Source organism: Cupressus sempervirens, chromosome 3 (genome assembly GCF_028749045.1).
Source record: "Cupressus sempervirens isolate cs-2001-9-10 chromosome 3, ASM2874904v1, whole genome shotgun sequence".
NCBI classification, from domain to species: Eukaryota; Viridiplantae; Streptophyta; class Pinopsida; order Cupressales; family Cupressaceae; genus Cupressus; species Cupressus sempervirens.
In genome coordinates, this window is record NC_143120.1 from 65,403,953 (window position 1) to 65,430,876 (window position 26,924).

General features: G+C 39.0%; 1 protein-coding gene across 1 annotated transcript in view; it reads right to left on the minus strand.

Annotated features, from left to right (window-relative positions):
* Positions 1-459: 459 nt before the first annotated feature.
* The window catches only part of LOC149564807 (Cytokine-induced anti-apoptosis inhibitor 1, Fe-S biogenesi), a 32,162-nt gene continuing 5,697 nt past the window's right edge, over positions 460-26,924 (minus strand). Inside the window, exons 4-6 of the mRNA XM_089818390.1 lie at positions 17,477-17,616; positions 1,042-1,116; positions 460-926 (exon numbers count right to left, since the gene is read on the minus strand). Coding sequence (XP_089674516.1) covers positions 888-926; positions 1,042-1,116; positions 17,477-17,616 — 254 coding nt within the window. The 3' untranslated portion in view covers positions 460-887. The remainder of the gene's footprint in view (positions 927-1,041; positions 1,117-17,476; positions 17,617-26,924) is intronic.

A 26,924-nucleotide genomic window follows, 5' to 3' on the forward strand; every position in this document is an offset into this window, starting at 1 on the left:
CTGTTGTTTAACTAGGTACCAGGATATATAATATTTTTTTGACCCAAAAATCAAGTAAAAGGCATGAGATCCAATCTTCTGCAGAACAACTCATGTTTAAATTGGAATTTTCAGGCAATTTTTTAAGAAAAAAATGTCTCATCCAATTTTATTTTTCGCTAAAATAGTCATCTCCCAGAGAAAAAGTAAAACTCTAGTTCCCAACATTTCAAAATATTTCTTACATGCTACTGTAGGATCGACATCAAGAGCAAATAAATGTATCCAAACACATCAAAGAGCTTATGAGAACACGCTGGATTTTTTAAATATAAAAAAACCAATCATTATTTACAATTTTTGCCAAAACCACAAAAGCAAACACAAAAAACGAAGCGTGTTAAGAAGCACAACAAATATTTTGTTTTTTCATGAAAAATAGCTCATGCACATAAGATGGGTCAATTAAGAACCAGTAACTTCGGAACAAGTAAAAAATGGTCAATTAAGAATCAATAACTTCAAAACAAGTAATTCCAAGCCAACACCATGAGGTAATGGCATACCAAAAATGGTGTTCTCACCATAATGTAATCTTAGCATTAAAACAAGTTTACACTAAGCATGTTTGTTGCAATGCAAAAAATGTCTGACATAATTGGAACTAATAAGAGAACAAAAACATCCTCCAGATACGAGATCCCCTGTCACCGTTGTTTCCCATTTAAAAGGAAAGAATTTTGAATCGTTCAATGAAAACCCCAACTCTAGGAACTGCTGAAGAATCTACCCCACAAAGCACTTTAGACTCTTTGAGAGTGCTCAAATTTAGAAAGAATGCTTTAAATACAATCAATTTTGGAACTTGAAGGAATTCTGGTATGTTCAAAGCTGGTAAATATAACACCTCACACATCAGCTGTGAGGAATGATCCGCTAAGAGATATCTGCAAACAAAATATGCTCAGAGTGTTCATTCAGTAACATTTGTCATGTTAGATTGAAATCAAATAATTCAAATTCATGTTATATATTGATGAATATATGTGCCAGTAGCCATACCTTCTCCCCGAGTTTGAAAGGCGGAAGTCCTTTGTATGGACAACCTGAACATCGAAATGCATCTCCAAGAGAACACTGAAATTTAAAAACGAAATGACATAAGACCGATAGCAAATATAACTATTTTATCAGATAGCAAGCACTGTAAATACTTCCAATAATCAATTGAAAACCCCACCGATAAAGACATATTTATTGTAAAAATTATCAATAACAAGAGACTAAAAATTACAGGGGGCTGATTTAGTTAAAGGGTTACCAGAATATTGGAAGAGGACCATCAAATATTTATGTGTATCAAGAATACATTTACATAAAGAAATGTCTACACAAACTGATTATGTGTACAGATCCAATCAAACACAGCTGGCTCTCCTGGAAGGGATCCGGAATAGATAATATCAAAAATAATCCCATAGTAAAAACCTAAGTTGCAGAATCATGGTATTTTTCCTGATGTTTCCAGGTACGAAACATTTCAGAATCTGATTCTGAAACAATTCTCCTGCCAGTACACATCTGGGATTTGTGCTTTTAAATGTTGAAATGTTCAGTGATTCTAGTTTGATCTTTTAATTATTTTTAAGACCTAGACTGCTGATTAGCAAACTCTGAACTTATTTATCATGAGATTCTGGCTTGATCTTTTTGATACAATAACCTGAATTTAAATTAGAATGATATGTTTCATATGTATAGGTATATGACATTCTACACTTATTTCTATTTTTATGTTGCATCTATATATATATGGGTGCAGGAGCACCTAGGATCTTAACAAGGGTCTTGTATGTGGTTTTGGCCAACCATCAGTGAATAAGGACTAAAATAAAGTCCCAGACGTGTGTGAGAGTCTAAGTTAAATAGGTTGATAGAGGTGTGTGAAGTTTGGGTCTTTGAGTTGTCTCAAGTTGTCAATAGTGTGCAAAGTTGCTTGTAAGGGTCTAGGTTGGTCAAACGTTGACCAGACCCCAGGAGAGTTGGAAACATGAGAAAACATGTTAGATGATGAATTGGGACCAAATTAGATCCGTAAGTCTTAGGTTGAAGTCATGGAGCAAGAGGATGCAAAATATTGCAAAGTTGCTCATGACAACTTTGCAACTTAGCAAAGTTGTCATGACAACTATGACAAACTTTTGTCAAAACATTAAAAAGCTCTCCAAAATCAGTTGGGGCCTGTACTAACTGTTCACACGTGTGGAGTATAGGTATAAAAGACAAAATCCAATCAAGGCAAGTGTAACGTCCCCATTTTAGTAGTTGACCAAGTGTGTGTGCGTTAGCCTTGTTCTACATGGTCCCGAGGGCTAACGAAGGGTTTAATGGGATCCTAGAGTGTTTTGACCTAGTCATTTCCAGTTTGGGCCAAAACGAAGTTGATTTACTCAGTTTCAGGCATACTTACTATTTTTAGTAAGTCGGCAGGACACAGTGCAGGTAAATTTTGGTGATTGGATTCGATACTCCTTGGTGAGAGCTTTCCGATGAGCTATCACTCGCATTATTCGGAGTTCGATTGCTAATACATTTTAATGCTTGAAGTTTTATTAAAGTAACGTCTAATTTAATTGTAAAATATTAAAGTGTTACTTTAATATTTATTTTTTGGTGATGGGTACCCAAGGGAGACATAAGGGGTGTTTTAATATATGTTTTATATATTACACATCTTTTATCCCACATTGCCCATATGAGTTGAGCGGACCCTTGGAAATATAATAAAAGGAAGCATTTGTGGCTTCATTAGGCAGGTTGAATATGAGAAGAAATTGGTGTGTGAGTTGCAGCTCCGTTCTTGGCATTTGAGGACGTTTATCCTCTCTTGTAACATTCTAGACGTCATTCCCTTGGGGTTTGGCCTTTAAAATTCTTTGTTATCGGCTTCATTATCAGGCAGTTTAGTTACATTTCCGGCTACAGGTGGATTTGGTATTTTGCTCATATCTTCTTCACTACTTGTCCGACGCTTATGCCGCTTTGAGGGAACGATATTACGAAGGTAGTGGACTGATTGAAGGACAAAGTACTGTAGCAGCAAGTCCAAAAGCATGGGCTGGAGTATTATGTCAATGATGCTGAAGTAATTAGTGAGTTGATAAATTTGCCATGTATTTGGTTTTATGAATTCTGAAAATAACATTTATTTGGCTGTAGTTCATTTCCACTTTGCATATTATTGTAGTTTCTTTCTTGTTTATGTTGTATGATACCAATTCCATGCACAAAACACAACAAACAAATAAACGTTTGATTTTTGGAGTTATAAGAGGTTTAGAACATTAACGGAAAAATAAGAGGTTGAATGCAAACTGTTTGACATAATTCCTTTCAGCAATTTGGTTTAGTTTTTCGGGCATTCAGGGGTGCCCATTACAGTGGTATCAGAGCTATAAGTCTTGCCATCCTGTGGAGGTCTTATAGGGAATTTGGAACAACCGGATAGAGGAAAAGTGTTTGACGAAATGTCAAAACACTAAAATCAGAAATAAGAAAAAAAACACAGGCTAAGCATTGAGCATGCGACAGGGGCCTTATAATTTCCGCGATACCAGAGCAAGACAAAATAGGATTTCAGACTTGCAAAGCAAACAGTCTAGTACATCTGTGCAGGGGGACATTGAATCCAGCCATACAGACACAGAGGAGATATTCTTTGATCCGAGCAACAATATGGACGCGAGTCTCCAAAAAATGGCCACAATTTCCATGCGATTTGCAGACCCGTAATTCGGGAATTTCTCCAAGCAGAAAAACCCTAGATGGGTTTTGGAGAAATTAGCTGAAATAATTTTGGAAAAATTTAAACAAATAATTTCAAGAAGAAATTATAAATTTTTCCGAAAAAATTTAAGTATTTAGCTCTGATACCATATTACAAGGTAATTGGTAAATACTTGCTTATTAATAACAGAGACCGAAAGGTCAATTTATACAAAAGGAAGAGATGATGTTTCCTTAGGAAACGATCGTAAAGAATAGAAACATTCTATTCCAGAGAAAGCAAAAAACGAAAGCAAACTAAAGCTAAAGATATTTACAAGATAACCATTAACTAATAATAGACGTCTTATCTATTATTGTAATACCCTCCCTTAATGGTTAATCTATCTAACACACCAAGTTGTCCTCTAAATTTGACAAACTTATCAAGACCAAGAGGCTTGGTGAGAATGTCTGCAGTCTGATCTAAGGTAGGAACATACTGCAAATCTATAGTCCCGACTTCAACCAGCTATCGTATGTAATGACAATGAACATCCACATGCTTGGTTCGTTCATGGAAGACTGGATTCCGTGCTAACTTGATAACGCCTTCGTTATCAACAAACAGAGTAGTCGGTCCTGCTGGTGACATCTGCATATCCCCAAGCATCCGACGAAGCCAGACAGCTTCACATCCTGCCTTAACAGTCCCTCTATATTCAGCCTCTGTAGAAGAGAGAGAAACTGCCTGCTGCTTCTTGCTGGTCCATGTGACTGCACCGGATCCCAAACTGAACACATATCCAAATGTTGACTTTTTATCATCAACAGACCCTGCCCAATCTAAATCTGTGAACCCACTGAGTGTAGGATTAGAACTCCGAGAATACAGAAGTCCATAATCAGAAGTGCCCTTCACATAACGAAGCACACGCTTTGCTGCCATCCAATGATCAGCCTTAGGAGCTGTCATAAAGCGTGAAATATAGCTGACTGCGAAGCTGATATCAGGCCTAGTAGCAGATAGGTAGATGAGGCTGCTTACTAGTTGCCTATACGTAGTATCATCAACGGAAGGAGAATCAGACTTGGCTGATAACTTGAGACCTTTCTCCATAGGTGTAGATGCAGGTTTGCAATCCTGCATTCGAAATTTGTCTAACAAGGCTCTGGCATATTTGGACTGAGAGATGAATATACCAGAAGACTGTTGCCAAACTTCAACACCTAAGCAATAATGCATGAGCCCAAGGTCAGTCATATCAAAAGACTGGCATAAGTGTTGTTTGATTCCCTGAATCAAAGATGCCGAACTGCCAGTGATGATCAGATCATCCACATAGATAACCAGAAGGATGATGTCACTGTCAGTAGTCTTGATGTACAGATTTGAGTCTGAAGAACTCCTCTTGAAGCCTTGATCACTGAGGTACGTATCAATCTTGATGTACCATGCCCGAGGGGCCTGCTTCAAACCATAGAGAGCTTTTACCAATCTGAGAACCTGATGGTCTTTACCAGCAACCTTGAAACCAGGAGGCTGCGTCATGTAGACCTCTTCATGGAGATCACCATTCAGGAAAGCACTCTTTACGTCCATCTGATGGACCTTCCAGCCAAACTGTGCTGCCATGGCTAGGACTAATCTGATGGTGCTCATCTTTGCAGTAGGAGCAAAGGTCTCCTCATAATCAATGCCCTGACGCTGAGAAAAGCCCTTTGCCACTAAACGAGCTTTGTACTTATCCAAAGTACCATATGATTTGTATTTGATTTTGTAGACCCATTTGCAGCTAATGGGTTTCTTCCCTGGGGGAAGATCAGAAAGGACCCAAGTGTTGTTCTTCAGCAGGCTCTGGTGTTCAGATTGCATGGCCTGTTCCCACTCTGGAATTCCTTTAGCCTCGGAATATGTTTGAGGTTCAAACACACTGTGAATGTTGGCCATAAGAGCAAAGTTAACAGAATCTATAGTTTTGCTCTTTTTTCGAGTAGTTCTCCCATCAATGAGCTCATCATCATGAAGATCAGCAAGTGTCTTAGCCCACCACTTAGGCCGGAGAGGAGAATGACCAATAGTAGTACTAGGAGATGCTTGATCAGCAGGATCTTGATCAGAAGAATCTGGATCAAACTCAGGTGAAGCATCTTCAAAACGAGGTGATCCTGCAGGAGAAGCCGGAGGTGGCTGTACAGGTATCACTGGTAGGACTGGAGCTGTAGGAGCTACTGGAGCCCTCCCATCAGGTGGACCTAATGGAAGCCGAACTCCCAAATCATGAACCTGCATAGGCTGGTCTGCTGGATCAGGAACAGGAGAAACAGGCATGAATGGTCCTCGCTGCTCATCAAAGACTACATCGCGGCTGTATATGAGACGAGATGTCTCAACATCAATAAGGCGGTAGGCTTTGTGAAGACTGCTATATCCAGCAAGCATCAGTTTCTGACTCTTGGCATCCAACTTGGTGCGTGAAGCATCAGGGATCCAAACAAAAGCAAGAGAGCCAAAAACCTTCAGGTGACTGATTCTGGGCTTGCGACCTGACCAGGCCTCTTCCGGAGTTTTACCTTTGACCGCCACTGTGGGTGACCGGTTCAACAGATAAACTGCAGTGTTAACTGCTTCTGCCCAAAAACGCTTCGGAACATGTCTGTGTTCGAGCATGGAACGAGCCATCTCGGTGATTGTCCTGTTCCGACGTTCAACTACACTGTTCTGTTGTGGCGTGTGGGGTGTGGTGAACTGGCGTTGGATGCCATGTGTATCCAAGAAGCTAGAGAAAACATTAGAACAAAATTCCCCCCCATTGTCTGATCTAAGAGTAATAATAGATTTCCCAGACTCTTTTTCAACTAAGGGTTTAAACTTCTGAAATACAATAAATGCATCAGATTTCTTTTTAAAGAAATACACCCACATTTTTCTACTGAAATCATCTACAAACAACAGAAAATACTTGTACCCAAGAACAGAAGGAGTGGCCATAGGGCCGCAAATATCAGCATGAACAAGCTGAAGTACTTGAGAAGCTCGCCAAGAATCGCCACTGGGGAAAGGTGTGCGATATTGCTTCCCAGCCTGACATGCGTCACAAACTCCAAGGTGTTGGGTTTGAATCTCTGGCAAACCAAGAACAAGCTCATACCGAGCAAGTTGTGAGAGATAATGCACATTTAAGTGCCCATATCGCTGATGCCAAAGTGAGCTGATGGAAGATCGCCGAGCAGCCATAGCTAAGTCCTGAGAATCACCAGAATCAGTAAGTCTGAAAAGACCATGATCCTCAAGACCAACTGCAATAGTAGACTTAGTCGCCCGATCAGTGATGGTGCACTGATGTGAACTAAAGGTGACTGCCAAGTGTGGAGAATGTCGCAACAACTGACTGACCGAGAGTAGATTTAGTTCCATCCCTGGAACGTAGTACACATCAAGGAATATGAGCTTCCTCCCAACAGACTGAATTTGAATGTTGCCTTTACCAACAACCGTGTACTCTTCTCCACCACCAAAGATAACAGAATCTGAATAAGGCTGGTAGTCAGTAAACCAGTCTCTGCGGTGAGTGAAATGTCGAGAGGCACCTGAATCAATGTACCAGGCAGATGACTGTACATGATCTGCAGGTCTTTTAGCCATGAAGGCATAAAAGGCAGATTCCACCTGCTCAGTGTGCTCTGCATTGTTCGCTTTGGGTTGCGAACCTGATTGCTTAGTCTGGGCAGCTAAGCGTTTCCGACATGCAACCTTCATGTGACCATACTTGTGGCAATAGTTGCATTGAATGTTCTTCTTTTTGGTACCATCGGATGCTGGAGCAGAAGACTTCTGCTGAGATGGTTGCTGAAACTTGCCCTTATCCTTCTGAAAGGATTTCGCAGAAAAGGCTTGCTCAGTGGAGGTGGAACTGGAGCTGCTACCGAACTGTTGTTTCCACCGATCTTGCTGAAGTAGCAGGGTGCAGAGATCAGTGAACTTTAGATCAACACCAGTAGATGTGATGTTGAGAGTCTCGATAAAATGCTCATAGGAATTTGGTAAACTCCGAAGAGTGATTACCACAATATCCTCTTCCTCCATCTTGCGACCGATGGCAAGTAACTGATCACGGATTTCCTGAATCCGATTCAGGTGTGCCTGGAGCGAGGTACGCTCATCCATGACAATAGAAAACAGAGTGTTTTTCAGAAAGAAGGCTCTGCTCTTGTCGGAAGTCTCATGAAGACCTTTTAGATGTGTCCAGATTTCGGCCGCTGTCTTGCCGAATGGAATCTGAGAAAGCTGGTCATCAACTACGGAGAGTTTGAGAAGCATTACTGCCTCTCGATTGTTCAGATCCCATGTATCTTGATCAGGACCCGGAGAAGTCGGACGCTGCTTAACACCCAGAACAAGTTGATCGGTGTTTCGATATTCGAAGATTGCGATGATGCGCTGCTTCCAAGTTCCATAATTGCGACCATTGAATTTGGAATTATGCTCGAGCAGAATATTTGTCAGAGATGCCATGGCACGTTTTTCAATGAAAAATTGTGAAAATCTGTGAAGGCACGTTCTTCGAGGCAAAAATACGGAAGACCCAGAAAAATCAGAGAATGACCCAAAAGAGAGCTCGAAAAACCCAAAAGGAATCTGCTGTCGTTTTCTGAATCCGCTGGCTCAAAAATCGAGGCACCCAGAAAAAACGGACAACCCAGTTGAGCTCTCGAAAAACCCACCAAGAATCTGCAAACAAAAAAAAATTTCGACCCCAAAAATTAAGGTTTCGAAAAAAAACGGCCCTAGCTGAAAAAAGCTTGAAAAAACTTCAGATTTCTTGATGAAAAATGGTCAAATCTGCTTCCCAGAGCACGATGATAGACTAAGACGGCTAAGAGCATGAAGATTTGATATAGAAACATGCAGATTTTCACCCCAAAAATGCGAGTCTCCAAAAAATGGCCACGATTTCCACGCGATTTGCAGACCCGTAATTCGGGAATTTCTCCAAGCAGAAAAACCCTAGGTGGGTTTTGGAGAAATTAGCTGAAATAATTTTGGAAAAATTTAAACAAATAATTTCAAGAAGAAATTATAAATTTTTCCGAAAAAATTTAAGTATTTAGCTCCGATACCATATTACAAGGTAATTGGTAAATACTTGCTTATTAATAACAGAGACTGAAAGGTCAATTTATACAAAAGGAAGAGATGATGTTTCCTTAGGAAACGATCGTAAAGAATAGAAACATTCTATTCCAGAGAAAGCAAAAAACGAAAGCAAACTAAAGCTAAAGATATTTACAAGATAACCATTAACTAATAATAGACGTCTTATCTATTATTGTAATATCGAGATGACAGGAATACAGGATTAGGCGGAGGCGGGAATGCCGGTCAAGATCAGGGGGACGTAATGTTCAAACAATTACTAGATACATTAGAGCAGGAGCAGCGTATGTAGCAGGAGCAGAATAGGCGAATGGACATGATGTTGCAGCTCATGGCTAGACAGATGGGTGTCAATATTAATCCAGGTGATGCCAACAACAGAAACAATAACAATGAGGGAAACAATAACAATGGGGGAAACAATAACCATGGAGGCCAAGGCAACAACAATGGTCCTGAGAATAACATTAATGGTAATAATGGACACGGCAACAATGGGAATGAGGCTGATAAATTTAGACACATTGCACGCCTAGCGCGAACTGCGAGCTCGAGACCTCTTCTACCCACTTTCCCACCCACAGATCCAGTTCAACCAGTAAACGAACCGCAGATTACCGAGTTACAGGATCAGTTCAGGAGGGACTGGGAGGCTAGTGGACCGGAGTTTCAGGCGGATATTTCTCTTAGAGATTATATGGACTTGAGAGAGAGACACATGCCTAAAGCAGGAGGGAGGAATCAAAACTTTGAGCTGAGGAAGAAAGTTGGAAAACTTTCTTTACCTTATTATGATGCTTCAGGGAAGATGACTGCACGAGCTTGGGTGCAGAAGGTAGATACATACTTGCAGCTAAATCCTATGCCTGAGGAGGAGGCTATCAAGTATGCGGCTATGCACTTGGATGGCGTTGCACATGAATGGTGGCATCATGGCATGGTGACTTTGGGGCATAATCAGATTACATCCTATGAGGAATTCACCGAAACATTGATTGAGAGATTTGACACTAAGGATCCCAAGTTACATTTCAAGGAGCTAGCACAGTTAAAACAGTCAAGTTCTGTGGATGCTTACATTGCCGAGTTTCAGCGCTTGTTTGTACTTGTTATTGATATCTCTCCTAGGAGATTGGTGGTGTTATTTTGTGATGGTCTTGTTGATCCATTACGAAGTTGGGTGAAGGGACATGATCCACTCACCTTAGCTGAAGCAACTAAAAAGGCACGAGATTTAGCCCCTTCGGTATACAAAAGAAAAAACCATTCAACAGATTCTTCCTACCGCAAGGACAAAGACAAAAAACCGTTTCAAAAAGAGTATAGCAAACCCAAAGAAGGATCAAAAGGACTAGACAATGAAACCTTGAATGAACTTCGAAAGAAGAAACTGTGCTTCCATTGTAGAGAGCCTTGGGACTTATCTCATAAATGTTCTCTCAAGGCTAAGGCAAATCAAATGGAGTATTTTTCAGTAGAAGAGTCAGAGTCAGAAGGGGAGGATCAGCACTCCGATTCAGATGAGGGTAACACTATAGAGGAGAGCAACATTCCTAAGGATGATAGATCGTTGGCACGCTTGACAGGGGCCCAAAAGGCAATCACATTTAAGGTCAGGGGTACTATCCAGGGGCAGAAAGTGATATCTCTTATTGACACTCGGGCTACACATAACTTCATAGATGCACAGTTGGTAGCCAGGAGAGGGTTACAGACAGAGGAGCATGATGGGTTTAGAGTCATGGTGGCTAACGGTGATAAGTTATTATGCACTCGGAAGATATCTAATCTTCGCATCAGGTTTGGAGATGGCTACGAGTTGGAGGATGAGTTCTATGTTGTGGACATGGGAGATTATGATGTCATCCTCGGCATGACATGGATGGCTTCACTAGTTGAGTTCACACTCAATCTAGCGAAATTGGAGATGAGATTCCAGCATGAGGGCAAAACTGTGGTACTTAGAGGACTTTCAGATGGAGGTTGCAGAGTAGTGTCCTTGAGGAGAATGCAGAGACTTTTTCGTCATGATGACATAGAGTGGGCGGCAAAGTGCTACATTATGCCAACTTCACCAGAGCCACAAGAAAAGAGTCATCCACCAGATATCCAAAAGATACTTGATAGACACGCTAAAGTATTTAGCGATATTCCTCATGGGGTTCCTCCTTACAGAGGGATGGAACATGTTATTGAGCTCGAGGAGGGAGCCAAACCAGTTATGATTACTCCCTATCGTCATCCTAAGAAACACAAGGATGAGATAGAGAAGGCGATTAAAGATTTGTTGGAGATGGGGCATATCAGGCCCAGTAAGAGCCCCTTTGCTTCAGCAGTAGTATTGGTAAAAAAGAAGGATGGGACGATGCGCATATGCATTGATTACAGGGCACTGAATAAGAAAACAATTAAAAACAGGTATCCCATTCCTAGGATTGATGAGCTCATCGATGAGTTGCATGGGGCATGCTTCTTCACCAAAATTGATTTGCGATCCAGATACCATCAGATCAGGATGAGAGCAAAGGACATTGAGAAAATAGCGTTCCGATGTCACTATAGCCACTTTGAGTTCATGGTTATGCCATTTGGTCTAACCAATGCACCTGCTACATTTCAAAGTTGTATGAACCAAGTATTCAGGAAGCAACTGAGGAGATTTGTCTTGATCTTCTTTGATGACATTTTGGTCTTCAGTAAAACCTGGGAGGAGCACTTACATCATCTGGAGGAGGTGTTATCTATTCTAGAGAGAGAGTCATTGTATGCCAAGGAATCTAAATGTGAGTTTGGCATGACTGAGCTCCTTTACCTTGGGCATATCATTAGTGCAGATGACGTTCGGGTTGATCCCGAAAAGATTAGAGCTATTGTAGAGTGGCCTACTCCCACAAACCTTACACAGCTTAAGGGATTCTTTGGTTTATGTGGTTTTTATAGGAGGTTTGTTAAGGGATTCTCACAGATTGCTACACCCTTGACAGATCTTACCAGGAAAGGAGCCTTCGTGTGGACAGGGGCAGCACAGAGGTGTTTTGAGCATTTCAAGCAGGTAATGTCTTCATGTCCAGTTCTAGCTCTACCGGATTTCACAAAGCCTTTTGAGCTTCATTGTGATGCATCAGGTGATGGGATTGGAGCAGTATTGATGCAGGAGAAGCATCCCATTGCATTCGAGAGTAGGAAGCTCTGGAGAGTTGAGAAAAGTTGTTTTGTCTATGACCGGGAGATGTTGGCCATAATGTATGCATTGGCCAAATTTCGATCATATTTGGTAGGTGGACGTTTTGTGATCAAGACTGATCACAACAGTATTAAATACTTCATGAGCCAGCGTGATCTTAATGACCAGCAACAAAAATGGGTGACTAAATTGCAGGCTTATGACTTTGACATAGAATTTGTCAAAGGTAAGAAAAATGTGGTGGCTGATGCCTTATCTCGGAGACCTCACTTATGTGCTCTGGCAGAGATTTCAAGAGATTGGAGAGATCGGATTATAGCAGAGTATGTCGGAGATGCTTGGGCTTCTGGATTGATTTTAGGTACCATACAGGATGATCACTATGAGGTATGAGGTGATAGATGGATTGATCAGAGTTCAGGACAGGGTTTATTTGATTCCGTCATCACATTTGAGAGAGGCGATACTGAAGGCATTTCATGATGCACCCACAGCTGGACATCCGAGGGTCTTCAAGACCTACAGGCAGATCTGAGAGCGGTTTTCATGGAAAGAGCTCAAGGATGATGTTCAGAGGTATGTCAGGGAGTGTGTGGTTTGTCAACAGAATAAGGGAGAGCACACATTTCCTGCAAGTTTATTACAGCCCTTGCCCATTCCTGATAGGAAATGGGAAAGTATTTCGATGGACTTCATCACTGGTTTACCACGAGTGCAGGGAAGGGATTACATCTATGCGGTGGTGGACCGCTTGACGAAGTTTGCTCACTTCTTTGCTATTCCATCCACTTACACAGCAGCACAGGTGGCAGATCTTTTCTTGAGAGAGATATTCAGGTTACATGGGCTGCCCAGATTCATTGTCAGCGACCGGGATAGTAAGTTTATGAGTGTTTTTTGGCAAGAATTGTTTAGGTTGTGTGGTACAGATCTTACACCTAGCACTAGTTATCATCCACAAACAGATGGACACACAGAGATTGTGAATAAATGGGTGGAAGGATATTTGAGGAACTATGTAACTGCACAACAAAAGACTTGGATCAGATGGTTGCATATGGGAGAGTATTGTTATAACACCATTTATCATATGTCCATCAAGATGACTCCTTTCATGGCACTCTATGGCTATGAAGCACCTAGCTTCATGGATTTAGTTTTGGGGGACAGTAGAGTGCCCAAAGCCAAAAACTTATTGCAGGATAGTCAGGACATCCTAAAAGTGCTCAAAGAGAATATGCAACAAGCCCAGAATCAATAGAAATTGTATGTTGATCAGCACCGAATAGAGCGTAGCTTCGAGGTAGGGGATATGGTTTACTTGAGGCTACAAGCATATAGACAGTCATCACTCAAGAAGCGGGGAGCTGAAAAGTTGAAACCTAGATTTTATGGTCCCTACAGGGTGATTCGCAAAGTGGGCAAAGTCACCTATGAGCTTGAGCTTCCATGGGGCAATCGAGTGCACAATGTGTTTCATGTGTCTAGGCTTAAGAAAGCCATTGGTCAGAGTGTAGTGCCTTCTGCGGATTTACCCCCTTTGGATGAGGAGGGGAAGCTTGTGTTAGTACCCGAAGCTATTCTGGACACCAGAGAGAGGAAGCTTAGAAACAAGATAGTGAAGGAGTATTTGGTCAGATGGAAAGACCTGCCAGAGGAAGATTCTACATGGGAGAGTGAGCAAGTTATTCAGCAGGTTGGACTGAGATTGCTTGAGGACAAGCAATTTCAAGGGGGGCGGACTGTAATGTCCCCATTTTAGCAGTTGACCAAGTGTGTGTGTGTTAGCCTTGTTCTAAATGGTCCCGAGGGCTAACGAAGGGTTTAATGGGATCCTGGAGTGTTTTGACCTAATCATTTCCAGTTTGGGCCAAAACGAAGTTGATTTACTCAGTTTCAGGCATACTATTTTTAGTAAGTCGGCAGGACACAGTGCAGGTCAATTTTCGTGATTGGATTCGATACTCCTCGGTGAGCTTTCCGATGAGCTATCACTCGCATTATTCGGAGTTCGATTGCTAATACATTTTAATGCCTGAAGTTTTATTAAAGTAACGTCTAATTTAATTGTAAAATATTAAAGTGTTACTTTAATATTTATTTTTTGGTGATGTGTACCCAAGGGAGACATAAGGGGTGTTTTAATATATGTTTTATATATTACACATCTTTTATCCCACATTGCCCATATGAGTTGAGCGGACCCTTGGAAATAGAATAAAAGGAAGCATTTGTGGCTTTCATTAGGCAGGTTGAATATGAGAAGAAATTGGTGTGTGAGTTGCAGCTCCGTTCTTGGCATTTAAGGACGTTTATCCTCTCTTGTAACATTCTAGACGTCATTCCCTTGGGGTTTGGCCTTTAAAATTCTTTGTTATCGGCTTCATTATCAGGCAGTTTAGTTACATTTCCGGCTACAGGCGGATTTGGTATTTTGCTCATATCTTCTTCACTACTTGTCCGACGCTTATGCCGCTTTGAGGGAACGATATTACGAAGGTAGTGGACTGATTGAAGGACAAAGTACTGTAGCAGCAAGTCCGAAAGCATGGACTGGAGTATTATGTCAATGATGCTGAAGTAATTAGTGAGTTGATAAATCTGCCATGTATTTGGTTTTATGAATTCTGAAAATAACATTTATTTGGCTGTAGTTCATTTCCACTTTGCATATTATTGTAGTTTCTTTCTTGTTTATGTTGTATGATACCAATTCCATGCACAAAACACAACAAACAAATAAATGTTTGATTTCTGGAGTTATAAGGGGTTTAAAACATTAAACGGAGAAATAAGAGGTTGAATGCAAACTGTTTGACATAATTCCTTTCAGCAATTTGGTTTAGTTTTTGGGGCATTCAGGGGTGCCCATTACAGCAAGGGTTGGCATTGATTTTGTGGTTTTGGAGTTCGAAGTAAATAGCAAAGACAAGAAATCTGTCTCAGTCCTCATTCAAAGCCCAACATCCACACATTAATGGATTGATTGGGAACTCTGTGTAACATGATCTGGTAGGGCATTGAGTGTAGTTTCTCAGATAGCAAGTTGAGATTTGATTGATAAGTTTTGTTAGTAGTTGTAAATTTGTTTTGAACTTGCCAGTTTGCTGTCCTGAACAAGGCAATCAGCAAACAAATGCCTCTATCTTGAGTTCCAATTGGTTGAACCTTGATGGCCATTTGGAATCAAGTAGGGGACTCTGTAAACTATGTAAATATGCATTTTGGTGTCATTTGGAACAGGTTTGTTATTTTTGGAGTGAAGCCCTAGGTGAGTTCTTCATACGCAGCTAGGCATGCAATCAGCAAAACAGTGAATGAAAGAAGCATTGAATGGTTTGGTTGGTTCAGTCCAAGAACATGGATGGAAGAGGCAATCAGTGAAGACTTCCTGAACCCAAGGACAAGTTGTTTGGAGTTCATTTGTTGGGTGTAAAAACAAACCCTCTAGACTGCAGTCATAACAAACTAGAAACCCTCATTTTTAGCCTGCAATTGGGGAAAGTACTGTACAGATGGTCTGGGAACTCAAGACCAGAAAAACCATAAGGGTATCCATATCACAAGTACCCTAAGAGGCTAGTAGAGAAGCCTAGGAGCATCCTAGTGGGTGAACTAGGACTTTGTAGAGATCCATCCCCATCATATGAACATGCATACATACATACACATATACAGACACACACACACACACACACACATATTTGTATGGGCATTATGAGAAATGTACCCAAACCCCTACTAAAATTTATGTTGTACCTGAACTCATTCCAATTCCTGATTTGACAACTTAGTAAAAAAACATTATGAAATATATGAAGAACTAATGAAACAAGTTTTTCATGATTTGGAGGAAAAAGCATTAAAATTAAGGGCTCAAATTTGTAAATGCCTATACAGGTTCACACCTTTTTGGGTTATCCATGACTGTTAGTTTGCAAAATTCAAATTTTCAAATTAGTGCAAACAAGGCCCTTGGCCGCAACTTCCAGACAATGATATCCCTCAAATTCATTTTGGGAATCCCACTTCAAATTTTATTAAACGATTCAGCTGGAAATGTTTATATTGCGAGCAAATCTGGGTTTGATCCCAAATATTGGAGATTAAATTTTAGGGCATACATATTCTGTTTTGGTGTAATTTAAGGCCTGTTGCAGGGCTGTTTATTGTTTACCTATAGAACTGATTGACCTTGAAGCTGCTGCTCTATGTCCTAAACCCTAGCTCTGCTCTGTTCATTAAAGAGCTGGTAGCCGACTACAGGATATGATTACATTTATCAAAGCTTCCTGTACTATTTACCAGATCTGATCTCAGTTTCCAGGAGAGTGTTGGCATTTTGATAAGGCTGATCTTCTGATTAAGAGTTGCAATATTTATTATTAGGTGGTTGATTTTCTGTTAGAGGCTGTTGCTTTTTGTGATTATTTTCAACTTTAACTGCAGGAATCATTGTTAATCAGCTGCTACATGTACCATAAACATAGCTGTTGATCATTCTAGACTAATCACCCCCTTCAGAGGTTATTTTGAGGGTCATTGCCTCAATAACCGAGCATGATCTGGCTGCAATGACTCACAACAGGGGCGTTTCCAGTATCCCATCGGACAGACCCAGTTATATACATACATCTATGTTGGGCATTTATTTGTCACTGATCTGCTAATCTACTGTTACCAAAACTGAAAGAGTCTTTATTCAAAGAGTACTTTAATTAATTATTAATTTATATTGAACTTTATAGCTAAATTTTGTATTGTTAGGGTTTCGTAGTATTGAGTGGTTCTCTATTTACCTATGATTTGCTCATATTATAAACTGTTTCCTTTCAGCATTCAATTTTCTTCATTCCTATAATTCAGAAAAACTAAAATAACATGCATTCAAAAATTAAATAGGCAACCCACTTGAAAGGTTTGAAATTTGTTCTGGTCGTCAAAATAAATAGGAAATCCCGAATTTCAAAAAGACAAGTAAAATTAATAATCTAGACCAAATCAGACAATCTGGCCAGTTCAAAATAAAATTGGATGCAGCCAGATCTCGGTATTTATGAGTAAAACAGATAATAGCGTTGTCCTATATTACCCTGAAACCAATTATAGTTCACCACAAACTTCACAAGATTCTTTTCTTCAGCTAATCTAGTAACAGACAATCTAATGCCAGAAAAACTTTATTGCCTTTCCAATATTAATTTAAAGAATACTGTAACATGACACTTAAGTTATCCATTATAAAATGCGTGTGTTCAAATGAGTCTTCAAGAGCCACATGATTTCCCCATGCAAATACTGAAAAAAGACATTCACTAGAAACAATTTAAAATATAGAATATCACAACATGCTGACTTTAATCAAATGTAGGTAATAAAGGCTATCATACATTTCCACACGAAGATTGCGGGTTGTTCAACTGATCTGGTGTCAGCTGCAACTTCTCCTGCTTCTCTTCCATTTCAGCTCTGCCACAAACACAGTTTTTACAAGCTTTCCTCCCTGCCTTGCCTACTTCACAGTCATCAGCTGTGCAGCAAACAAAATACCAACATGTTGGGTTAGAAGCAGATAGAAGATTTTTATCTAAATATTTTTTGCACAATCTTTAACAAAGGAAAACATACACATAATCTTCTGAAATACTTATTCATAGCGAAAAAAATCTTTCTCAAAAAAAACTCGCAAACTCTAAGATAAGAGTTATTAAATTAATTAAACTTGTAACAGGAAAAAATCAGTTTATTGAAAATTACAGATTTTTTTTAAACTAGATAAAAACTACATCTAAAAAATAAAAAATTGAGGTGCACCATTTTTTTCAACACTTTCTGTAATGTCCCCGAGATTATTAATTAAGTTGATTTAATAATTTTATGTGTTTGGCCCGAAAATTAGAATGATTTTGTTGTTTTGGTTTCTTTCCCCGGACACCATTTGGTGTTTCTATTGTTGGCTTTCCCTTAACCAGGATTTTGTAGACCCTTACCTGCTTCTTGGTCTTTTATTGGAATTAATAAACATGTCTTATAATCTTGTGGACCTTTTATATTTTATTGTCGGTAACATTTTAGCCATGGCAGCACCTTTTGTAATCCTTTGGGAAGTTTCCCCGAAGCCATATATAAAGTCATGTTAGTTGTTGTAGGTATGCAAATTTGATAGTCTTTGTATGTGTAAAATCCTGTTGGAGTTTAGTTGTCTACAATTTCGAAGTGAGAGACCCTCCCTACTCGATATTTGCAATTTCTGTGGGAGAAACTGCGAGCTCTATTCTACTGTTTGTCCGAATTCATGTAATCTTAAGTGCTATCATTACTAATACAATTCCTCCTGCATATGTGAGTTTCCAGACTAGTGTTTTGGTGTATCAAATGATTGTTTTGTGTCATACTTGTGTTTGAATCAGGGAAATTGGTGTCCCTACACATACGGAAGTGAGGCAAATTGATGGCATGCAGCCCTTAGATTGTATGCTGAGTTGAAGGTGACCATATGGTCACATGCACACCTGCAGACCCTATATCCCCACCATACGCATAAACATTCTGCTGTACAGACTGACTGTCTGGTGTTGACTGTACGGGCCCAGCAGATACTGCCATTACCAGCAGTACGAACATAGCATTTCCTATGGGGCTGTTATCATTCAAAGACCATCGCCCTATAGTCTTTGACCACTGTACAAGCAGGCTTTAGAAGCTGAGATTGTTGCCGTACAGATTGCCTTGGTGTTGCATTATGAACAGAACTTGCCAGTAAGATTGCATACAGAGAGGCTCCCAAGAACGCAGCATTGGTAGTTTCAATCTCACCCTGGTAACATTACATTTTCAGCTGACCAGTCAATTCAGAAAGCTGGTGATTGTTTTCACAATAACAGCAGCAACAGTGGGGAGTTCCAATTTACTGTGATTTTAAGATGATTTCTAAAACCGTTGATCATATTGATATATCATATGGTAATAAAACTGATACTACTCTTAATATACTATATGCAGATACATTTTTTTCTGCAAAGCTTATCCTTCAATTAAGAGTTAAGAAACTTCTACCTCAAACGAATTTCAGCAAAGAGAGCCAAAAGATGGATAGCTTTGCACAAAAGAATCCATTGTAATTTGTAAACCTTATAAAATAAATGATGCTCTAAAATATAATGGGCCCACTACCTACAATTAATAGACCTTAAAAGTTCTCCAAAGAATTGGGATGTAAATTAGTATAAAATTTGTCTAAGATCCAGAATCACTTTCCAGAACCCATCATCACTGGAAGAATACACAAAAGATATGAGAAAAGATAATCTAACTAGTGTGACTTGGACTGGAAATACACATTTATTGAAGCTTTTCACTCTAGAAAGCATTTGTTTTGGAGATTATTAGCAGTGTATAGAAGATTCTAGAAAATGGAAAGGCACAAGATGGTAAATCTTATTTCTAGAACATTGTTGGATGCTTCCCTGTTACCCCTGAGAGTTCTCGCTTTTTCAAGAGCATATGGAAGGCATGGGAGTTTGACAGACAAATGCTTGCCAATGACATTAATATTTTAGGATTCCCATTGATGCTTAAATATGGTGGAATCTGCAATATAAAGGGAACCCCCTTGCTCAACTTCAAGGCTGCTCAGCCAAGTGGTGGCACAATAAGGGCATTAGGAAATTCCAAGACATATTGATCAGCAGCCAGCTTAAACCTTGGGCCGGCCTCAGTGCAGAATTCAGCATCACTCCTACCCACTGGTGCACATATTCCATATTGACTAGCAAGGAGTGGCATGACATTCTTAATGACATACGGCGAAACAGTTTAGAACCTAGTGTAAACCCAGAAAAAGGTATAGTAAGCTTATTAGAGACAACAACAAATATGAAACAATATGCAAACATAATCTAATCCTATCATAAAAGCCATTTGAAACAAGCATTCAAAACATATGCAAAACAACATAAACAAAATCTTCAAATGTAGCTTTCATGCTCTCCTTTCTTCTGCATTGATAGCGATATGATGTTGCTGTTGATACTGACTAAAATGCACTAAATACTTGAAAGCAAAGCGATGATAAGAATACTTGGAATGTATTTAGTTCGTTTGAGAAGTGGATCTCAATTTATAGAGTTGAGAGCCAAAATGCAAAGAAGACAATTAGGTGCACAAAATGGCAAAATGTCATTATTGAGGAGAGAGATCAGAAAAGTGTCATAATATTACACATTATGACACGATGTAAGAAATGAATTTTGAATTACACAAATTAAGGGTAATTAAGAATACTTGGAATATATTAAGTTCATTTGAGAAGTGGATCTCAATTTATAGAGTTGAGAGCCAAAATGCAAAGAAGAGGTGTAAGAGGGTGAAGGGAAGGTGTAAGAGAGTGGAAGCACAATTAGGAGGAAAGTATAAGAGTAGAATTTTATAATTTAAAATTCAAATTACCCTCCAAATGGAAATTGGCAAGTTTAGGAATTGTAAAATCTCTCAATTCATGAAATTGTGACAAGTAATTAATATGAAATTAATTAATTGAGATAGTTAGTAGAAAGGAATAATATGATTAAATGATTAAGACCAAGGGATAAGAGTATGGGTTATCTACCTCTAGAAGAGAAATTAATTAATGACTGAACTGATAATTCTGATGCGGAATCAACTTGGTTTTGATGATCTTAATGAAGATTTGAATCAATTTTGATGGTTTTGAAGCAGTTTAGGAAATAATGAGATATTGATAACCTGGACAATGCACTCAATAATGGTGAAAATGATTACTGATGATAATTGAAACAGCAACCATTATCTTTGACAATGCCATTAAATGAACTGGTTCAATGCTGACAAGGCCTTAATAAACTAGGACAATGCACTTGAATTGGTTTGAAAATGACTAATAAGGTTGATTGAAACAAATTTTGACAATGTCATTAAATTGATCGAAAATGATGATGGATAAGGACTAATGAAGATTAATGTGGCATCAATGAACTTTGACAATGCCTTGGATAAATTAGATGATGTTCATGACAGATCGAATTAATGATGATAAGATTGACAAAGATTCAACATGATTTGATTGATTTGAAAATAACTGAATTAGGCATCAATGAAAATTGAATATAATTCCCTAGATCACTTTTGATAAAGGTTTGATGGGTTTGAAATGCCTTTGAACTGATTTTGAACTGATTAGGGCTGACATGAAATGATTTCAAAAAGGTTGACATGATTTTGAATTGGCTTTGATGACATTGAACAGGATTTGAAACATTTTGATGATTAATAGTAACAGATTTCCACAATCCATTTGTAAAGTACTGAGTTTTCTGGATTCGATTGTGTGTGTTTATTTATCACCAACGTTTCAGATCACAGTACATGATCCATCATCTTACTATCCTGCACTTTCTCATCCTGATGATGGATCATGGAGTGTGATCTGAAACGTTGATGATAAATAAACACACAATCGAATCCAGAAAACTCAGTACTTTACATTTTGATGAGTTTTGATGACAATTTTGAACATGATCAATTCAGCCATAATGATCAGGGATATTCTCTCTTCTGTTCAATATGGAAACCTTCTCTTTCATTCTTCAGAGTATTTCTATTTCTCTCTTTGTTCGTTATAGAAACATTCTTGTGTATACTAGTATATATATCATTTATGATCTCTAACACATTCATTATTTTACCCTAATATGGTATCAGAGCTATTTTTTTCGAAAAAATTATAATTTCATTATTAAAAATTCTGAGTTATTTTTCAAACTAGGTTTTCAAAATCTTTAATTTCTTCATGAAATTTTTAGACTCGTACAATTTTCAAAAATCTTTGCCTAGGTTTGTTCATTTGTTTTTGTAGGAAATTGCTTTTTTTTTATTCAAACCCGAGTAGGGTTTCTGGGCATCACTTTGGGTTTCATTTTTTTGGGCATTTTCTATTTGGTATTTCGGGGCATCGTTTTCATACACGATTTTTTTCTGGGCATCATTGTTTTGAGCAATCTCTTCTACAAAAGAGGTGGTTGTGCACGATTTCTGCAAAATTGTGGCCATAGTCTTGCATCTTGGCACGAACAGCCTACAACTGTATGCAAAACGACCTGTGTTTTTTGTGATTTCTCAATTCCTTCTTTCAGTAGACGTTTTTACATTCCGCCACACTTGCTAAGTTTTTCAACCCAAAAAATAGTCGATTTTTCCTCCTTTAAGGGGTTTTAATAACTGTTTGTCTCTGCTATACAAACAGACCACCTATTTCCACCATTTTTTCACAACAATTTGCCATTTTTTAAGGTCTTCCGAAAATCTAGGTTTTCATGCTGGATTCAAAATCTTTTTGCACTCTTTATGGGTTTTTGCAAATCTCAATTGGGTCGGCCTCCATTTTTTCTAGGTGCATCATTTTCTATGCCTCAATTTTTGAGCCAGCAGATTCAAAATCTACTTTCAGATTCTTTATGGGTTTTTCGAGCTCTCTTCCAAGTGTCTTTTCATTTTGTTAGCTCTTTTGTCAATCTGCCTCGAAGTTTGTGCATTTTCAGATATTTACATTGTTTTGTATTAAAAACATGTCATGGCATCTCTCACCAATCTTCTCTTAGAAGGTAATCAGCAACTCAATGGAAAGAATTGAAACACCTAGAAGCAAAAATGATGACAACCTTTGAGTACCATTTGAGTACTGAGACTCGTCCTACCACAATCGATGCTACTCAAGAGAAGTTTGATGGGTGTAATCATGAAGTGGTCATGCTTATTAAGCTTTCAATTACTGATGATTAGTTGCCTCAAGTCCCGGCAACAAAGTTGCAAAGATCTGGAAAACATTGAAGGATCTCCATAAGACATCAAACCAAAGCAGAGCATTCTTTCTAAAGAATTAGTTATTCTCATTTATTATGGACAAGCACATGTCCTTAAAGGAACATCTTCTAAAGATTAAGGACATCAAAGATCAACTTGAGGCCATTGGTTGTACAATGGAGGAAGAGGATATGGTGATCATTACTCTGAAAAGTCTACCACTATCCTATAACTTTAAGCACTTTATTGAGACTCTTAACATTAATGCAACTAATGTTGACCTCCATTTCTTTGTGCACCAAACTTCTACAGCAGGACCGTTGGAAACAACAATTTGGTAGCAATGCTCCTTCATCCTCCTCTGAACAAGTATTTTCAGCCCAATCATTTCACAAGGATAAAAGCTCACCTCTATCATTTGCTCAGTGTCAGAATAATTCCAAGAACAAACAAATTCAGTGCAACTATTGCCACAAATTTGGTCATGTGATCCAAGAATGCAGGACTCGCATTGCTTCTGATGAGCGGAAGCAGGGAGGATCTCAGCCACATGCCAATATTGCAGAACATGCAGAGCTCATTGATCAACCTAAGTCTGCCTTTTACACCTTTTGAAGATTCTCCTGCAATAATTTGTTTTGTTTTGAAGTTAGATTGACTATTAAGGGAGGGTATTAGAGTTCAAACTCTCTAATTTTGCTTCTCTCTTTCGTAGATTTACTTCTAGTTTTAAAGGTCACTTCTCTTCTGCATTTCCATGTTCTCTCTATGCCCAATATGGAAACTCTTTCTCTCTTCAGAGTGTTTCTATTTCTCTCTTTCTTCATTATAGAAATATTCTTGTGTATACTTGTATATATAGATCTTTTATGATCTCTAACACAAATTATTTTACCATAATACAAATCGACTAAAATAAGCAAGTGATAGATCAATTTGACAAAAACGATGAGACAGATCCACGACAACAAATGGATTGAAAATTGAAGTTCAATTGCAAAAGTTGTGAGATTTAGAGTGCAAAAGGCATCGCAACCATCTAGGCTGCCAATGGGCTATAAAAGGGATTAAAGAGGAGTTTTGAGGCCATTTTCACTCACTTAAAGAAGAATTGGAGCTTTGGAGCTAGGAGGATGGATCGATCACCAAGTGAAAAATGTTACAGGGAACAAGTGCAGATTTACCGACAACCAAAGGGTGCAAGACCACAGGTGAGTGCATCGAGGCCAACTTGTCATTTCGATGTTTCGCATGATTTCTTGAGTGGTTAGGGTATCAAATCAGAGTCAAAGGTCCGAAGCGCAAAATATGTGGTTGAACACACCCTGTGAAAAGAATTGCTACCAAGTGCGGTCTTCGCCACACTTCGCATGCCAAGTGTGGTGTAGCCTAATTTGCACAATTGGGAGGACAATTGCACAATTGGTCAGCAAAACCACAAATTGACTTAAAATAGTACTGAGAGGCTTCAAAATAGAGTCAACACCCTGGAATAGGTCAAACATGAGTCAAATGTAGGTCAAACTTCATCAAACTTCGTCAAAACAAAAAGTAACAGAAAGGTGACACTCATTACATGGTAAACACACAAGAAGGTGCCCCTATTGCAGACATGAGAGAAGACTAATGTGCTTGGATTAGAGGCATTGTTTAAGTCCATATCAAAGAGATATCTTACTTGAATTAGGGTTACATTACATCACATACGTGCCCAAGATCAAGGCAAACAAAGGGTTGATCACAATACTGGCAGAACGATAGCACCCAAAGATTAGTTCCTTTCATTTGTTGACCAATGAGGCTACTGTGACACCAGAGGATGTTTGGCACATCCTTAGGATTCCTATTCATGGACAACTAGCAAAGTACAACTTTGCTACAAGGAGATCAGCACTACACCAACTGTTTGATTACAACGATGAAGTGCTTGAGATTAGGGTTATGAGATCTAGCGAGAGGCATTAGCCAAACAGCACACATATTAGTGGTAAAATTATGTTGTGTGATTAAAAGATTATTAGTGCCAGACAATCGAGGACATGGATTCTCTATTGGTTGGGGAGAGTGCTCGAGAGGATGATCATTGAGGGTACAATGTTTGTGTAGGGTCCATGCATGTGTGGGCTTACAGAGTTTGATCATAGGACTTTTACACATGAATAGCACTATTTGCACACTCGAGGATTAAGGTCAAGACATGGGGTGTAGCTATCAAATCACAAGTAGCTTAGGCTGAATTTAGGAACCACAATAGAGTATGATAGGTGGTTTGCACAACATTGGCCTACTCATTGACAGATCCTGAGGTACCAGTGTCAAGGTTACGAGTGGCAAGAACAAAGAGTACTAAGGATGAAGAGGGAGAGGATGGCAATGCTGGGGGGGGAGAGAGAGAAGGATGACAGGGATAGGACAACAATGAGGATGACATGGATGAGGACAACAATATTGAGGGAGGGAGGGAGGGAGGGAGGGAGAGAGAGGAGGACAATAGTGATAAGGGGGATGAGGGGGACAACATGATGACAACAGTGGTAAAATTCTATGCCTATGCAGGTGGAGGATAGTGAGGCTCCACTAGATGATGAGGATATACAAGCTCGTGAGGATATGCAAGTGCATCACGTATTTGCAGATTATGAGGCAAACAAGAAACAAGAGCAACCATATTGCAGATTGGACAGGCCAAATGGAGAGATTTAAAACAAAGTAGGCAGATTAGGATACAAATCAATCAACACTTAACTCACATATAGATAGATTGATAGCTAAGTTGGGTAGGTTGACAATAGAGAGGGATGCAATGATAGTCTCTCAACATACAATTGTGTCCAAAGCACAAAGGGGTGTAGAGTCACAAGAGTTCATTAGTAGCATTGCAAATGTGGGCATGCATGAGGTAGCAAGGATGCCAGGGGATGCTCGAGCAAAGTTATAGTGTTGGAGGGATTTGTATAGGGGAGGCGAACCACAAGAGAAATAGGCACCAAGCTATAATATTTCTTCTAGCATATCGCTCCCGGAGGACACAAAGCAGTGGGGAGTGTTGGGACCAAGGCAACCACCTAGGCAAAATCAAAAGGGACAACAGACAATAGGGGCTTCATCCTCTAAGTTGAGTAAAGACCAAGAGCACGTAGAGAGCATTGGTTGATAGGACACTCTCTCTTATGCAAAGGGGCATTTTTAACAGACATATGATGGATATTGAGCCTGCGGGCCTTAGTGTATACAAACCAAAGTAATGAGAATTGGAATCGGATCAGAATCAGCAAGGCCGAATCAAATCGTGAATCGGCTATGAATCGGAATCGAATCAGTTATGAATCGGAAAATTTAAAAAACCCTTGAAATTTAGAGATTTCAACAATTTAAAACTTATTTCATGCACCTTTTAGTGAATCTAACTTAAACACACTACAACATCATCAAATAGAATCTAACATACATAAATAAGGAACATAAATGATAAATCCATCACATATGTAAAATATAAATTTTGGCTTAAGTAAATAGAAATCATAGATTCATAATGAGTCACCGCATAGATATATAGAATTATAAATATTGTCAAATCATAAATGTATGTAAGATGAAGATCCATAAAACCAATGACATCAAATCATAAATCTACGTAAGATGAAGATCCAGGAAACATATGTCTATCTGTAAACAAAATGAAAAGACAAGTCAATATGCTCTAGCTCTAGCTCAAGTCTATCTCTCACTTTTCCCTCTTTTTGTCATACTCAACAAACAAAATGCCTTTTAGAGTTCTAAGAAAGAGAAATGTGAAAAAAACTCATTAAAAAAGTTGTATTTTTTTAAGTTTTTAAGTTGTCCGATAGGGCTGCCCAATTTTTCCAGCTGATTCATGGCGATTCATGCTGATTCATGCTGATTCATGTGATTCATGACGATTCATGTCAAGAAATCATCGATTTGATTCCCCAATTCACAAAAAATTGCCTAGCTTGAATTGAACTGCCAAATCACGTGAATCGTCGCGATTCTCGTTAC